Source organism: Varanus komodoensis, unplaced genomic scaffold (assembly GCF_004798865.1).
Source record: "Varanus komodoensis strain SLA01 unplaced genomic scaffold, ASM479886v1 scaffold3, whole genome shotgun sequence".
In the NCBI taxonomy this organism is placed as follows: domain Eukaryota; kingdom Metazoa; phylum Chordata; class Lepidosauria; order Squamata; family Varanidae; genus Varanus; species Varanus komodoensis.
In genome coordinates this window covers 62,803,137-62,820,936 of record NW_025335761.1, presented here as the reverse complement: position 1 = coordinate 62,820,936, position 17,800 = coordinate 62,803,137, and the positions used below count along the sequence as shown (strand labels likewise).

At 51.6% G+C, this 17,800-nt stretch overlaps 1 protein-coding gene across 2 annotated transcripts in view; it reads left to right on the top strand.

Annotated features, from left to right (window-relative positions):
* The first annotated feature begins 3,520 nt into the window (after positions 1–3,520).
* The window catches only part of SLC35F4 (solute carrier family 35 member F4), a 123,134-nt gene continuing 108,854 nt past the window's right edge, over positions 3,521–17,800 (top strand). For both annotated transcript variants that reach the window (XM_044436531.1, XM_044436530.1), the window contains exon 1: positions 3,521–3,623. In XM_044436531.1, coding sequence (XP_044292466.1) covers positions 3,521–3,623 — 103 coding nt within the window. The remainder of the gene's footprint in view (positions 3,624–17,800) is intronic.

Genomic DNA, 17,800 nt, shown 5'->3' with positions numbered 1-17,800 from the left:
GCTGCTTGCAGTTTGAACAAAGAGGCTGCTTCCATCAAAGAACAATAGAAATCCCCCTTAAAGTATGCCATAAGGGTCGGTTGTGTATACATATAAATATGCTACCCGTTTTTGTGTTTTGGGTCCAGCCTGCGAGCATGTGCTGGAGGGGCAGAGGGTCCTTTCGCGCTTGCAGGGATGTTCTCTGGATGATTTTCAGTAAATGAGACAAGATCTTTAGTTCTCTAACGACTGAAGCAGCTCTACCCTAAATTTTACAGCTGGGAGGTTAAGATAACTAAGAGGCAATGGATTTTGTAGGAGGGCCTCTGAGCTCTATGCAGTCTTGATACTCAGAAACAAACTTCGGGGTCAGAATTTTTGATTCGAAGTATATGGCTTTTGTACAAGGCTCTGGCTGGTGGATCCCGAGATTCTAGGAACCTCAAGATTCTAGTAACACCCCCTACATGTAGATCCTCCAAACAAGAAATCTGCCCACCTCATCATTATTTTTAATGAGCACAGGACAGCCTTCCCAGATTTGGCCCTGTCCATATGTTGGGCTGCAACTCCCATCATCCACAGCCATACTGGCTCTACAGTGACTGGTTTGATGTTTTCAAGGCCACCCCAAGCAGGGCGTGAGGGCAACAGACCCGACATTTTCCCCATCTGCTAGAGTTCAGAAATAGATGGATCGGGGCCAGCCCAAGCAGCTTTGGAGCCAACGTCTGGTTTGAAGTTAGACCAGGTGGACTTCGAACCCAGTCAGGTCATGGCAAGCTCCGGGGCTGGAACTCAGCCCTGAAGGAGCACGGAATCGGCCTCTGTTGCAAGAGCAGTCCTTAGCAGAGGCTTCTGATTTGCACCCTGTGACTATGAGGCCCCTTCTCTGCATTTAAGCTGGTGCAGAAATGGAGATCCTTTGCTGGGAATGTCTGGGAATGGTTTCCTGCTTGGTCTTTTGTCAATGTCGGACTCCTGCCTGTCTTGAATCCTCTCCTATTAAGGCCTGGAATTAAGGTCTGTTAAGAACTGTCCTAGAATCGGTGGCTGGATTTGAATTGACTTCCAGGCTGTGTGAATTCGAGGCTTAGAACTTTCTCTTGAACAAAGCAATGTGTTAATTGCATCCATGGGGTGGGGTGGAGTGGGGAGAGTGTGATCTACTTGCTCTGAACTTTGCAGCAAGCTCTGGAAAACTGTCCTGCTGTGATAAAACTTACTCTTTGCACCCTCTGTCCAGCTGCCATGAAGTACAGATTCTACAGATATTCTCCCCCACCGATTCTATTGAGAGATGACAGCTAACATCTGCCCCCGAATTTACCTAATCCTCTTTTAAAAAGCCATCTAGGCCCCCCCTTGCTGCATTTTGAGGCAATGAACTCTATAACTCAGTTTGCATTCCATAAATATATTAGTATGGATTATTTGAGAAATACCATTTTTTTCCTATCCTGAATTTCCTGCCCATCTGATGCTTGGGTAATCCAAAGAACTAACTCCACGAGAAAGCAAAGAAGAGGTTCTCTCTGGTTGTTTTTGTCTGAGATTTGATCTAAGAGGGACCCACCATCCGTAAGAATGGGGGCACCACCTGGAAATAGCTCTGCATATCATTTGCAAGTACTGGAAAGGTTGCCACAAAGAAGAGGGCTGAGATCTTCCCAGAGTGCAGGACATGGAATAACAGACTCAAGTTCCAGGAAGCCAGATTTTGGTATCAGGAAAAGTTTCCTGACCGTTAGAGCAGGACACCAATGTGGAATAACAGACTCAGGTTCCAGGAAGCCAGATTTTGGTATCAGGAAAAGTTTCCTGACCGTTAGAGCAGGACGCCAATGTGGAATAACAGACTCAGGTTCCAGGAAGCCAGATTTTGGTATCAGGAAAAGTTTCCTGACCGTTAGAGCAGGACGACAATGTGGAACCTATGACCTAGAGAGGTGGTGGGCTCTCCCACACTGGAGGCATTCAAGATGCCACTGGACAGCCATCTGGGTGAGAAGGTTTAATTAGGGGTCTTGCATCAAGCAGAGGCTTGGCCTTCTGGCCTCTTTCAGCTCTGGAATTCCATTCTATGATCATTCGTGCTGCCACGGAAGAAAGGCAGTGTGGCACATGGGCTTGTGCGCAGGACGAAAGGAGGTGGTGCTGCTGAGCATGGCTCAAACCCTGCTGAACTACTACGCAATCCACTCATCCACATACTCACAAAATGCTGGCCAGACAAAAAAAATCTGAAATCCGTACCAGTGAGTTAGACTAAATATGATCACGAAATATGTGCAGGCTTTCAATCCCCAGATGTAATCTAACGTGATTCTTTACATCTTGCCTGATGAATAGATTTGTAGACCTTGAAACCTTTCAGACTGGTTGCAATCTTTGGGTTGCCCTAATAAAACATATAACACTGATATAGATTTTGGAAGAGTTACTAATTAACCTCCAACCAGCCTTGGTTTTCTTCAGCCTACCAACCTTGCAGGGTTATTGTGAAGATAAAAGTTGGAGCGTGCACGTGGTCTTGAGATCCTCGGAGGAAGCTTTCCTTTTTAATTTATTTTCCATTTTTTTCTACCGGCACACTTTTTGCCCTTTTCACAAAAGCTGGGCTTGCATCCGGATTTTAGTGCAGGCCACCTCTTGCTCTCTCTGCCTCCCAAAACGTGGTAACAAAGGCTGGGGGCTGGCAGGGCATCACAGACTGGGGTGAGTTCTGATATGCAGAATCTCCCCCAGTGGGGCAGCTTCCCAGTGTCAGTTTACACATCTTTTCCATCCGGACGCAGAGAGACAGGCGAGGAGGCGTTTAAAAGTTTAAACCAGTTCTTCCATCCAGTCCTGGTACTGGTCCTTGACGGACTGGAGCGGTTCTAAGGAGTTCCACCGGCTGGAAGAGCGATGCAGGGCTTATAAGAGCAGTCCGGTAGGTTTCATCCCGCTGCCTTTCAGGAGCCGAATCGCCACAGGCCGCCCGCTGCCTTTTGGCCGCAGGGCGCTGCAGAAGCGGGGGGCGCACGATCGGGGGGCAGCGACGAAGGACGCTGCGCTCGGGGCGCTCCCGCTTTCGGGCTTCTGGCTCCCCGCAGCCCCTGCTGCTGCGCGCGTCTCCTCGGAAGCAAGCCCCGCCGCGTCCCCGGGAGCGCATCGGACGCCCCGCACCCCCCCCCCGCGGAATCGGGGCGACGGCGCCCCCCCCGCCGTGTGCGTGTGTGTTGGGGGGTTCGCTTGCGCCAGGGGGCCCACCAACTTCACTTTTCCGGCGGGCGGGGGGGGCGGGCGGTCCTCCCGGGGGCGCCCCGATCCGTGCGGGAACTGCACGGGCACCTCGCGGGGGGGGGGGGGGGGGGGGGGGGAGGGAGCGAGGGGGGGAGGGAGGGGAGGGGAGGGGGAGGAGGCTGGCTCTGCCGAGCAGGGGGGCGGCGGCGGCGGCGGCCTCGGCGATCATGCGGAGGAGCCGCGCTCTGGTCCCAGCCGCGGAGGAGACGCGCCGAGCAGCCGCCGCCCGCCGCCCCCGGCGCCTCCCGGCATGGACGGCAAGGCGGCGCCCAACGGCGTGGCCACCATCGAGGACCGCATCCTGCGCATCACCGGCTACTACGGCTACTACCCGGACTACTCCAGCCGCAGAAGTAAGACGGGGCTCCGCGCGCGCCGGGGCCGCGCTCCCCCCCCCACCGTGCGCGGGCGCGGGGCTCCCCGCGCCTCGTCCCGGCCCCCCCCCGCGCCCCGCTTTTGCAAGCTGCCGTGAAAGCGGCGGCGGGGGGGGTGCTTTAGGGACGTGGCCGTGGATGCGCTGGATTGCGGGAGGAAGAGGCGCAGGGCCCCCCCCCCCCCCCCGCCGGTCTCTGCCCGGCCCCGCCACCGCTCTGCATCTTCCCGCATCTGGGTGATTGGCTGTGGATGATGGCTTTCCTAGCCCCGTGCTCGCAATGTGCTTGTTCTTGGAGGTTTGCTTTTTTAAGCGTGGAACAGACTGCAAGGTGTGTGCGTGTGTGTGTGTGTGTGTGCGCGTGCGTGTGCACGTGTACAGGAGAGGGCGGGTTCGCACGGACGGGACTTGCGCGCTCTGGATGGCTGCCGCAGCAAAGGTTGGCCGGCGCGGGTGCGCGTGTGAATGCGCTGCCACGGACTCGCCACGACACACGATGCGGGGAAGGAGATCCCGCGAGGTTCGTGTGTGTGTGAAATGCGGGGCGAGAGAGGGATTTCTGAAACGACGCACGAGGGGCACAGAGGCCAAAATCCTGCCCCCCCCCCCCATGATATCACGTAATACTGAAATCGGGTTGGGGGGTATTTCAGGACAGCGAAAAGCCGCTTTTCCAGTCTTGAGCCCCTTCCTGGATGTGTTGGATTACAACCCCCGTCACTGCTGGCTGGGGACACGGGTGTTGTAGTCCAGTGGGGTCTGTGCCTGGAGCATGGGACAAGCTGTTTGAATGGAACCTCCATGCTCAGGGGCAGTCTGTCCTTTTCTTTCAGGACTCAATCCTAGGCGTGCTTAGAAAGGAAAAAGCCTCACATCGTCCAGGTTTTCCCAGCCAGTCATGCTGGGAATCACAGCGCCTTTTCTAAGCATGAACAGGACTATGCCCCAACCTTCCCTAACCCTGGAAGGAGGCCAAAGTAATTCCATCTGATCACCCACCTGCCACAAAGATCCCGGACTTTGCTGCAGTGCAACCTTCCCAGTAAAGTTTCTGGTGTATTTATAGCCAGCGTCGAGAAACCGTTCTTGCAGAAAGCTCAGAAGGGGGGAACAAGTGTGAACGAAATGTAAAAGTAACAGATCTCCTTATTCATCCACAGTTCTAGCCAGTTGCACCTTGGATCTGCCCCACTGGGTCCCCCAGCTTGCGGGAGGAGAATCTGGGGACCTGACTAGGCTCCATGAGGAAAGGGGAATTAGTCCGCCCGTGGTTCCATTCCATGAATAGTTTTCACATCATCATCGTCATAAACGATACAGTTTGTGACCAACATTATACAGTGGATTTGTATTAAGGTTTCCATTAGACCTCCATATATTAAGAAAAATATCAATAATAATGTAACCATGTGACATAATCATGTAACAAGCGCAAGGAGCAGTGTTATTTTAGCTGGCGTGTGAATTTAACCGATCCTGGCCTGAGGCTTGAATGTACTCTGCGACTTCACCATTGAAACTAGATCGATTTCTAGGCTTAATTTGGAGTATGTTACACACAGAAAAATTCTGGGAGGTGCATGTGTGCTTTTAGCAGTGTTCGGAGCAATGGAATGTGAGCAGGTGAAGTTTCTCTTGTCGACTTTCTCTCCATGCCAAGAGCAAACTTACTCCTTGAAATCATGCTTCTGCAGTGGCTAACGGTAGAGGAGCGTTGCCAGGAAAAAAGTTGGCTACCCTTTTTCAGAAGGTGTGAGTGGTTTGCCATGGCTTTGGTTCACAGTCCGGAAAGATATTATTTGCATAGCTTATGGGCCAATAGGAGGTGGAGAGAAGGGCGACACCAACAATTTTGGATGGCTTACCGATTTATTTCTTCTTCTAATGGGACGCTATGGGAGATTGGCTGCCTGTTTTGTGCTCTTATAGCAGGAAGCGCATTTTGTCTCTCTGCAAAGAAAATAGAAATGATTTGTCACTGGCATGAGACGATGATTCTTCATTTTTCTAATGCACAGGTCTTGGCTTCCCGGTGTTCTCACTGTAGTGGAAACTGAAGTGTGTGTCTTTTTGCAATTCCAGCTGAAAGCATGAAAGAGCTTGCTAAGTGTGACGAGGCGCTTCATCTGTCGGCATCTTAAATTTCTTAAATAATGGGGCACACTGCACATGTCTGCAGCAGTGGGGGGGGGGGCAGCCAGGTTCAGTGGAGGGCCAGGAGTGCAGGACCTTCTCCTACTTGTGGTGGGGGGGGGGGCGTGCATGGCATTTCAGCGAAGCTGCATTCTGGGTGGGAAGGGGCCGGGGGCCAACCGGTTTGGAAAAAGGTCCCAGCCTGCTTCGGCTGACAGTTCTTGCTGTCCCCAGCGAACCTGTAGGGAGCGATATTCCAGCCCAAATGCTAGGAAACCATCAAGCAGTCAGTGCTTCGGGGCATCCCCGATTTGGCCCCCAGCATGGATGATAGTTGGGAATTCTGGGGGCTGTAGTCTGTGACATCCAGAGGGCAGCTTGTGCGACACCTTTCTGTGTGAGGGCTGGGTGCAGATAAAAGGCGGGTCTCTACAGGTGCAGTGGCTTGGTAGTGAGAGAAATGTACTCTGGTCATGCTCAGAGGCTAGCTCTACATTTCAGGATTAGGCCTTTGATCTAGGATTGTGATGACAGCTAGCTAAATTTCTCCAGGTCAATCTTATCCAGCCTAGTGGCTGGCTGGTGTGGACAATGGGAGTTGTAGTCTGGGACATCTGAAGAGCACTAGGTTGGGGAAGACTATTCAAAAAGAGGGCTCCTAGCCCTGCTGCAAGGCTGGTGCCTTCCAGATGTTTTAGACTACAAATCCAGTATTCCTGGCCACGGGTCATGCTGGCTGGGGTTGCTGGGTGTTGTAGTCCAAAATATTGTTTAAATTCCAGGTTGGTAGAGGCAGATGTAGGCGCTGGGAAAGGGTTGCCACCCATCTTTTGTCTGCAGAAGGTCACGGGTTCAACCTGTGGCAACTCCAGGGAGAGCCGGGCCTGTTGTCAGCTTAATTAGGGAGGCTGCTGAAAAAGTCGGAGGGCAAGTCCTCTGGTTTTGAGGCTTCCTGAGAGCCGTGTGATGTTGAGAGGCAGTGTGGTGCAGTGGTTAGGGGCATGGGACTGGGACTCAGGCGATCTGGGTTCCAGTTCCCGCTCAGCCATGGAGCTTGCTGGGTGACTTTGGGCCAGCCACAGACTCTTGGCCCAGCCTACCTCACAGGGTTGTTGTTGCGGGGAAAAGATTGAGAGCAGGAGGAGGAGAAGGATGGAAGCTGTCCTGAGTTTTTGGAAGGAAAAAAGGCAGGATAGAAATATAATAAATTCATACTTAAAACAAAGACAAGATTGTAAACTCCATTGCTGTTGCTGCTCTTTTTAATTGGGGGCAGAGAAAATTTGGGGGACAAGCCCCCTTAGCCCACCCCTAGACACAGGCCTAGGTAGGGCTGGAAATATTCCTGCCTGCAGCGATGGCTGCCAGCCAGTGTCTGCAGAACTGGGCTAGAGAGGTCCGCATTCTGACTCTGTAGCAAAGAGCTTCCCATGTTCTTATGGCTGCAGGGACACAAAGCAGCTCCCATCCAAAGTGCCGCAGAGCCACTGTTAGGCTGGCAGTCCAATGGTCCGGGACTACAGCTCCCATGATTCCTCCCCATTGACTGTGCCGACTGATGGGAGCAGTAGGCCAAAACACACGGAGGGTCACAAGGCGGCCAGCCCAGTCCTGGAGAGGGCATGTGGCCACCAGGTCCAGTAGCCATGGGTAGCCCTCTCCAGCAGGAATCTCCGTTGGAAGCCCTCCAAATGGTGCTCGTTACCGCATCCTGTGGCAGGGAGTTCCACAGTGTAACTCCGGGCCCTGTGAGGTCTTCTGTGGACTGGTACTCCTCACTGTCACCTCCTTTACGGGTGGTTTGGTGGCTGCATGACTTTCGCAACCCCCATTCTGAAAGGTTGAATGCCTCTCTGAAGACATATTATTATTATTATTATTATAACATAGCTACTGGGAGGTACCGTCTTTATATTAAAATATCCTGGCACCCTTGGTATTTCCCCTTAGGCATTGCCCACTGCTAAAATGCCCCCCGCCCCCCTGAGAGCGTCTCCAAATAGCATCCGTCTCATGGACTAAAAAGGTTAGACACCTCTGATGAAAAGTATCTGCTTTTCTTCCTCCTCTGACTCAGGCCTGTATTATTTATTTTCCATCCAAAGTGCAAACGATTCCCCAGAAATGAATTACCGAATGGGTTTCTTTGTGCCGCCTTTATAGAGGACTTCAGCTGGTGGAAAAAATGCACTTTTGAGAACGGGGGTGTAAGCGAGGGGCCCTGGTTAATTTCTGCGTTGCCAGCTTGCAATTAGGAACAGTGGTTGTCGGGTCGCAGCCGGAGCCGGCAGGGGCGTGTGCACACACGGGCAGCCCGTGCGTGTGGGCAGCACATTAGATCTCCGTGCAAGCGGAGACGACCTGGCCTTGTTTGTTCATTTAAGCTGCAGACAACAGACATCTCATGAGAAGTGATTCATGGCTGTACCTGGCCAGGCCGTGGCCCTTCGTGGGTTTTCGTGTTTCAGCAGCATGTTCTGTTTGGCACAACCTGGAGATGGCTGCGGAGGAGATGCTCTGGAAAGCCAGTGAGAGGTTTTCTATGGGGCAAAATCCATCGGAGCCCCATTGGGGAGCATGAAAGAAATCTGTGAAAGTATGTGGAAGAAAACTGGGTGATTCCTAAAGGCCGCCCTGTTCTTTTGCTTCCTTAGATGTGTGTCTCTCAGCAGAAACTCAGACACGAGAGACAGCTCTTTCCGAAGGAGCGATGCATCTAATCAGCAGCAGATGAAAGCGCCGATAGAAACTCATCAGCCTTTTGGCTGGTGTGGAAAGTAAAGAGATGCTGGTATCAGAGAAGCACACCGGCAACAATTTGGGAGAGACGATTATGTAAGACGATTGTTTGCAGGATGCTTCTGACAGGCCTTCTCTGTTTGCTTCCCGCCAGCTGCGGGCTTTTGAAGGGGATACTTGAGGCAAAGAGGATGTAATTTGAAAGAATGAATGGGCAGGAAAGGCAGCGTAGCTGGAACGCCCCCTCCCCTCCCTCCCCTCCCCTCCCCTCCCAGGCATTTTGTGAAACTCCCTTGATGCTTCCTTCCGAATCCTTACAGATGTTCGCTGAGCAGGGAACCTGGTCCTTGTCAGACTCCGGCAGCATGGAGAGCAGAGAAGCTGGAGGGCTGCCGTGCTTAATTCAGAGAGAATTCAGTGGTGCTGAGAGTCCCTTTGCTGAATTTCTCCTTAGCCCCAGATTCATAGGGCCAGGCCAGGCTGGGAGGTATGGATGCCGAGGGTCCCGGATTCAGTTTCTAGGGCTCTCCAGCTCAAAGATACCAACTATTGGGGCTGGGAAGGAGCTCTGTTTAAGTTCCCCGACAGCTACTCCCAGGCAGAATAGAGGGCATCGAGTCAAGCTTGATTACTGCAAAGCGTTCTATGTAGGGCTTCCCTTGAAAACCGCTTGGAGACTCCAGCTCATGCAGAATTCGACAGCTGCAATTCTGGCTTCGGTGTGGCCAGAGTTTCCATCCATTCTGAAGGATCTACATACTATGGTTGCCAGTTGACTACCAAGCCTGATGCAAGGTGCTGGTGTTTTCTCTAGAGTGGGGGTGGGAAGTTGTGGAGGGCCGGAGGGTCCCACGGGGCCTCTCAGAACCTCTCCAGAAGTGGTCATACTGTAACCTGAAGTGGCTGGGCAGCTGCATTCCCAGTGGAACCACACCTGCCACAGCCTCTTGGTTGTTCAAGTGATGCTGCAGGAAACGGTGCAGAATCCACAATTTCGGCAGGAAAGCAAGGTGCTCTCCAGGCATCCATAGGGAGGGGGAACTGGGTGGGCTAGCTAACAGCCCGGCAGACAGAAACAAGGTTCAAGGAGATCTTGGCAGGCTGGAGCGCTGGGCTGAAAAGAACAGAAAGACATTCAGTAGCGCCAAATGCCAATTCTGCACCCAGGAAAAAGAAACACAAAGCATCGTTACAAGATGGGGGGTACCTGGCTCAACAGTACTGCAAATGAATTTTGAACTATTCAAGTACTATTCAAGTACTATTGAATTTTATTTGGCCAGGGCGGCTTATTTTATTCTAATGTATATATTTTAATTGTTATTGTTTTAATTTATTGTATATTTTATTTTATGCTGTGAGCCGCCCCGAGGCTTCGGCAAGGGGTGGCACAGAAATGTTTTAATAAATAAATAAATAAATAAATAAATAAATAAATAAATAAATAAATGAGAAGGCTCTTGGAATGGCTGCAGCTCACAAGCTGAATCCGAGCCAACCGTGTGATGCGGCTGCAGAAAGGGCAAATGCTATCTGGGGCTGCATTCATAGAAACATCCCTTCCAAACCCCCTGAAGTGCTAGTTCCCTGGGCCTGGCCCGTGTGTGGATGCGGCCCCCTGGCCGGCACTCAAACACGCCCACCTTGTCACCGACCCTGGGGTGCCACCTGCAGAGCCGGCCTGACTCCGGCCATGGATGGATGCGCTCAAGAGCAGTTCTTCCGGCGGCCCCTTCTCTCTCTTGTGCGCTCTGCCCCTTGATTCCAACCTTCGGCCCCCTGGGGCTGAGCCAGGTGCTGAGGGACATCGCTGGAAGCTTGTAGTGGAAAATTTGGAGTATTTTCAAGATATACGTGATTTGCTGTGCTGCACAAAGGAGGGGAGGCCTCGCAGGTGCAAACCAGGTGACCCAGCTTTTTTTTTTCTCTCTGGCATGTCTGCATTTCATAATTGCTGGACGAGCCATTCGTCTTTCGCTCCATTTAGACCTTGCGTTTTTGGGAGCGCATGGTTTCGGCCACATCCCATGGCTAGGACATGAGTCTTTTGGGAGGGAGAAAGCAGCGGAAACTTTCCCGCGTCGCCTGTCCCCCACCTCTGGGCAGCAGGGCAGAAGTGCTCCAGCAGATGCTTTCTCTAGCAATTGGATGGAATGGTCGGAAAATCCTCGCCTGTTGAACTTCAGCCCAGAGGAAGAAAGCTTGAAAACGTGTGGGTGTTGTCAGATCTTCAAAGCGCCATAGAAAGAAAGATGTGTAGGGCTTGTCTTAGTGAAGCCAAGTGCCTCATTTCATAGCTTTTGAAGTATCATACAAAGGCAGCAAAGGGGAAGAGTTGGTTTAATCAGCCTCCAGCTGAGCAGGAGGGGATCTGCGTTCTCCAGGCACCAGCCTGCCTTGTAGCACCTCTGAAGAACGGAACTGGGTGGAGTTGCAGTAGGTAAGCTTTGAGCAATCGCCCTGAATGTCTTCGCCCTTGCCTGCATGCTGCTTTTGGAGACGGCTCGGAGATTTCTGGTTGCATACTGAAATTACAAGCATGAGCTCACAAGGAACAAGCAATCATCTCCGAGAACAAATACAAATAAGAAACATCCATAACCTGTGAACCAGAAGACTCCAGGGGTCTCCGTTCCAGGCGTTCACATTAATAACGTCAATCCGGCTTTTCCGTGACAAGCTGTTCTTTTGCTCAGCTAAGTCGCTTGACAGATTCATAACAAACTCTCTTCCTTTCGAGCTCATGCTGGCCTGGTTTTCACATCATGCTAAGCTAAGGTGTGCATTATAGAAATCTGGCTTGTTGTGGCAACTGAGTTCATCCTTGCACAGAAACCAAGCGCGGTAAACCATCACCGGAAACCATGATTTGTTGTGGGCTGGCAAAGCCTGGCTTGTTTAACCCACGCCTTTTTCTGGTGCCTTGCCCAAGAACTATGGTTTAGCCATGGCTTGTGGGTCATCCTGCTTGCCCTGGAATACAGATGGACAGCAGGACCCATTTGAAAATGAAACTATTTGGAGGCCGGCAAAATGTGCCAGAGAGAACCAACCCGGAAAGAAGGAAAGCAAACCTTTCCTGGCTTGCTGGGGATGCTGGGAATGGCCATCCAGTGCATTTGGAGGGCGCCAGGTTGGGGAAGGCTGACACAGGCCCTGGCTTCCCGTGATCTGCAAAAGCCTGAGCGGCACAGGGCGGTTGCTTTGTTAGTTAATTACTTTTGTTCGACTCGAGAGGTACTCCAGTTCCATCTTCAAATGCTCGTGGTGCTTCAGGATTTTGCACGGAAGCACGTCTGCAGACCATCTGTCCTGCGTAGGAGACGATGCGTGCAGGATGCAAAAGATGAAGGAAGCTTGCCTTTTTCTTTTTATTTCCCATCTTCTCAGAGGCACAGGCAGTCCTAAGGCACAATCCAGCACACGCCTAAACAGGAAAAAAGGCTCACTGGGGATTGTAGGCCATTTTTCCTGGAAGGAACCTTTAATTAAAGCATAAAATCACAGACTCGTAGAACAGCAGAGTTGAAGTGGGCCACTAATCCAGCCCCCTGCTCAGTGCAGGACTCGCAGTTAAACCATCCCTCCTAGATCAGCTAAACTCGTGTGTCAGCTAACAATTCCTGGGATTTTTGGTTAAAGTCCAATGAAGATCCTAGCTGAGCCGCCACCTGGGCTTCACCTGTTCTACAGCCTGTTATTTGGTATCACTTCTACCATCACCAAATCTGCTGAATGATTTAGGATACAAGCCTATGCATGTTTAGGACCCCGGGGGTATGGACTGGGCTTCCACGGGAGGTGGTTGAGGCCCCACCGGTGCGGGTGTTCAAGGATAGGCTGGACGTCCACATGGTGGGCATGTCATGAGTGGAGCTGGCTGGAGCCAGGGGTCAGACTAGATGGCCCAGGAGGCCCCTTCTGACTTGCTCGGTTTCTATTTTTCGATGTTTCATTTTACAGGGTACTGGAAGGGGCTGGCACCAACAGAGCCAAGCTTAAGGAACCAAAGTTCAATTTGGATGCCAGAAGGACTTCCCAACAGTTAGGACCCCGAGGGTGTGGAATGGGCTTCCACAGGAGGTGGTTGAGGCCCCATTGGTGCGGGTCTTCAAGGATAGGCTAGACATGCACATGGTGGGCATGTTGTGAGTGGAGCCGGCTGGAGCCGGGGGTCAGACTAGATGACCCAGAAGACCCCTTCTGACTTGCTCTGTTTCTATGTTTCTGTGTTTAGGAAGAAAAAAGTCCTATGCTAGTGAAGGAATGCTGGGAGATGGAGGACTTTTATTTCTGTCCAAACAGATTGTGTCTTAAAGTTCAAGCTTAATCGTTTTAGACTGTAGCTCTTGCTAAGGACTAAGTCCAATCATACACAATTGGACTCTTTTGAATGTCTCCAGAGTGGGAGAGCCCACCACCTCTCAGGCAGCTGGTCCCAGTGCTGTATTGTTCTGACAGTGAGGAAGCTCTTCCTGATGCCCAGCCTGAATCTGGGTTATCACAGCTTGACTTGATAATTCCGTGTCCTGCACTCTGGCATCAGCGAGACGAGATCTTGACCTTCCTCTTTGTGACAGCCTTTGAGGTACTTATAGAGGGATATCATCTCCCCCCTCAGTCTTCTCTTCTCAGGGCTGAACATGCCCAATCCTCTCAGTCTCTCCTCACAGGGCTGTCTTTCCAAATCCCGGATCATTTTTCTTGCCCTCCGCTGGACCCTTTCTAATTTACCTGCATCTTTCTTAAATCTTGGTCCCCAGAACTGGACACAGTATTCCAGGTGAGGTCTGAGTAGTGAGGAGTATGGAGGAATGACTACTTCTCATAATTTGGAAGTAATACTTCTGTTAATGCATCCCAAAATAGCATTTGCCCTTTTGGCGACTGAGTAAGTGAACTGCACTACTTCTCTCTGTCTAAACACGCACAGGATTTCACCATAAGTTCTTCTGTGGAAGCCCTCTGCCAGGTGCACCCACCTGCTGTGATGAGATAGGCGGGATCTGGGGGCAGGGCCTTCTCAGTGGTGACATCCCAGCTGTGGAACATTTTCCCCTGTGCACCATTGTCTGACATCGGAGAAGACAATTGCGCTAGGGAAAATTGAAGGCGGAAGGAGATGAGGAAGAACAAGTATGAGATGGATTGATTCATTAAAGGAAGAAACAATCTTAAATTTACAAGAGCTGAGCAGGGCTGTCAAGACAGGGAATCTTGGAGGGCTCAAAATTTGGATGCAAATATTGGCTGGCTAGCAAATCCAGCCCGGAATTGCCAAGTACTTGCAGGCCACCTTTTTGGTGAAAAGATGGGATTGCAGTTTTGAAATAAATAACCACTCCAGCCCCCCAATCCTTCTTAATTTGTAAATCTGGTTGTCCTGTATGAAAGTGTCTGCATTTACAAAATTATACTTCCAACGCACACAGAGAGAAATAATGTAAAAAAGGTATGTAGGCTTTTAAAGTCATTTGAGCAATTTAGAAAATGCTACATTTAATCTTTGATAAAGTACAGACCTCTGGTTCTCTTTATGAAATTCCCGCTGATTCATTTTTTCTTTCTTTTCCCTAAGAGACAGACAGCCGTTCTCATTTGGGGAGCTTTTGTTAGTTCGACTTCTGTGTGCAGGGAATGGAAGCCAAAGTGTGTGACTTGGGGTGTACATCTTTGAAAGCTGTGGGCTTTTGGGTCTTTCTGAATGGCTTGTGAGAAGAGAGCGGTGAGACCCTGTCAGTCAACGGATTCTCTTTGACTCCCTGGTTATCTCTGGTCAGAACAAAGCCATAAAAGGGGCTGATTTTTCTTGAGATAAGGAACGTAAGCCATGGTTTGCCTCGGAAGTGTGGTGGCAGTGGCAGAAAAGTGAACCAGAAGGCTCATTCTTTGGGACTGGTCCGCAGTTTCTTTGGCAGCTTGGCCCTGACTTGCGTGATTGTCCATAATTATGGCTGTGCTACGGCTGGCGGGGCAACCAGAATTAAATTCTGGCAGCCCGTAGGCAAAGCCTCCCACATTCTTCACTGTGGGAGCAAGACCTTGAGAATAAAACCAGAAACGTGCAATGTTTTGAAGAGGCTGCTGCGTTAATTACCTGTGGTGTAGCATCACCCTGGGGCATTGTGGGTTATTTACATGGTGGATGGCTCACAGACCCCTGTGGCCCACCATGGAGGGTTCCTACTGGCACCTACCTGGAGGTGCTAGCTAGCTCCGAATGCTGGCACACGTGTGCATGCACGCTCCTGTGAACCCATCAGGCAGCAGGTGTGACTTCTGAGAAGCAGAGAGTGAAACAGAGACTCATGAACCACAGAAGAGTGGAGCTGCAAGGGGCCAGAGGGCCATCAGGTCCAACCCTCTGCTCAGGGCAGGCCTCCCCGTCAAACCACCCCCCTCGGAGGGCTGCCCAGCTGCCCCTTGAATGCCTCCAGCATGGGAGAGCCCGCCACCTCCCTGGGTCATGGGTTACCCTGTTGTCTTGCTCTATTCATCGGGATGTTTTTCCTAGTGTCCATCCAGAATCTGGCTTCCTGTCACTTGAGCCTGTTATTCTGTGTTCTGCCCTCTGGGATGGCTGAGAAGAGATCCTGGCCTGCCTCTTTCTGACAGCCTTTCAAGTCCTTGGAGAGGGCTACCCTGTCTCCTCTTAGTTTCCTCTTCTCCAGGCTAAACATGTCCAGTGAAAAAGCCACAGTTCCTTCCACAGCTGTCGGGACCTCCTCTTCTCACACGCACTGTCCTCCATTGTCTTTCTTTTTACTGCTCCCACTTGCAAACCTGGCGCAGAAGCAAACCGGCTGCAGCGCCTCCGTCTCCTCCCCTTGCCTGGGCCAGAGCGAGAGGCAGGGGAGGGGAAGGTGGTGGTGGGGAAGCGGGGAGCCAGTTAGAAAATGTTTAGAAGACCGGGGGATTCTGCTCCGTCGGTCTCTGCTAGGATGGGGGCTCTCAGCAGCTGCCCCTGAAAAAGTTGAGCATCATGGATACAATTAGAGGCCACAATCCCCTGTCTAGCTTGTGTAGACGCCTTTAGACAGAGTTCATCCTTCTGCAAGTGATGATTAGACTCCCGGTAACCATCAGGAAAGGGACTGCAGGTGGCGCAGTGGTTTAAACCGCTGTGCTGCTGGACTGGTTGATCGAAAGGCCGCCGGTTCGAATCTGCACAACGGGGTGAGTTCCTGTGGCTCCGTCCCAGCTCCTGCCAGCCTTGCAGTTCGAAAGCAAGCAAATGCAAGGAGATGAAAAGGTACCACTTCGGTGGGCAGGTAACAGTGCTTCGTGCACTTCGGTGTTTAGTCATGCCGGCCACATGACCGTGGAGAGTGTCTGTGGACAAATGCTGGCTCCCTCGGCCAGGAAACGAAGATGAGCACCACCCCCTAGAGTCAGGCCTGACTGGACTTCACATCAAGGGGAAACCTTTACCTTTAACCATCAGGAAAAGATGCCTTGAGTGGAGTCATTGGAAAAGCGTCCATCCTGGAAAGCTCTCTCACACCTCCATTCACACATGCCAGGTGTCCCTTGTTGTATGAGATTTTGCATACCGTCTCTGTGCCTGGAGGCAGACTTGGGTGGGTATGACCATCACATTCCTCAGCTATGTCAAGGACCAGGGGAAAGACCTTGACCCAGGGGGCTGGTGGAGTCTGGAGGAATGAGATCGACTCGGAAGCCCACCCAGCCTTGGACATCAGCAGCATCAATACTGATCAGAAGCCAAGGCAGGGATGCCAGCGGACCTTCAGCAGGGAGAACTGAGGAAAGATGGTGGCCATTGTAACTGGCTGCGTGCTGCAATGCGGAAGGCAACACAAATCTTTCCGTTGCGTTTTCTGCATATTCTCAACACAGCTGGACAGACACCTAGAGATAGTGCAGCCATGACAAAATCCAGCCTCTAGTAGGAGAAGAAGGTCCTTGTAGGAGGGGGGTTAAATTGCCAAGACTCTGCGATTCCCCCTGGACCCATCATTTGCAGACTTTCTCAGATGTGCTCAGAGGTTACAGTAAAGATACGCTGATGAATGAAATAGTCCAAGAGATGCACCTTCAAATCCTGCAGATCATAGAATCATAGAATAGTAGAGTTGGAAGGGGCCATGAAGGCCATCAGGTCCAACCCCCTGCTGTTGCAGGACACCAAGTCACACCATCCCACTCAGGTGGCTGCCCAGTTTCACCTTGAATGTCTCCAGTGTGGGAGAGCCCCCCATCTCTCCAGGCAGCTGGTCCCACTGTCTTATTGCTCTGTGAAGAAGCTTTTCTTGATGTCCAGCCTGAATCTGGGTTGTCGCAGCTTGAGCTGATTATTCCGTGTCCTACACTCTGTCATCAGCGAGGAGAGATCTTGACCTTCCTCTTTGCGACAGGCTTTGGGGTCCTTATAGAGGGATATCATCTCCCCCCTCAGTCTTCTCTTCTCAGGGCTGAACATGCCCAGTCCTCTCAGTCTCTCCTCACAGGGCAGTGTTTCCAAGCCCTGGATCATCCTTGCTGCCCTCATCTGGACCCTTCCTAATTTTTCTGCATCTTTCTTATATCCTGATGCCCAGAACTGGACATGGTCTTCCAGATGAGGTCTGACTGGTGAGGCTTACAGGAGAACGACTCCTTCTCACAGTTTCGAAGTCGTGCTTCTGTTAATGCATCCCAAAATGCTGAATGTGTTCTCTGGGGCAGCTTTGGGTAGGATCTTTGCCTGGGTCCCCCACGTGGCTAGATCATTGTCTCTAAACTTCGTTATAGTGGGTGACTGGCAGGAGATCGCGGCAAGTGACTGCACCGCATCACACAGGGCACGAGGCAAAGGGAGGCAAGTCACCCAAAGGGGAACAAACACAGCTGTCAAAGAGCTGCGGGGTCATCTGGTGCATGCTGCCTCCATTTCCCCTCTTGCAAAATGTCAGCCCAGTTCACTCGGCTTGCCTGCTCACTCCGACCTCATCTCTGGGGCGAACCCCTTTCCGCTTTCATCAGCGGCTGCCGGAGATGAGAAAGTGATGATAATGGTGACTTTTTACGCCAAGTGCTTTTGCTTTCAGTGAAAAATCTGCAAGCTGTTATAGATTCGTTGAACTTAATTCCCCTTTCTCAGAGCATCTGCCGCATTTGGCAAAGGGTGCCGGAGAAGAGCTCTGCAGATACGGATGGAAAGATGAACAGGTTGGGCCCTGGATCCGGTCAAGGCAGAACTTGCCCTGGCAGCAGAAATGGGGTTGTTACGAGAAAGCAAGATGCACCGGAGAAGAAAACGATGCTGTGGAAAGCCCGAGGTGG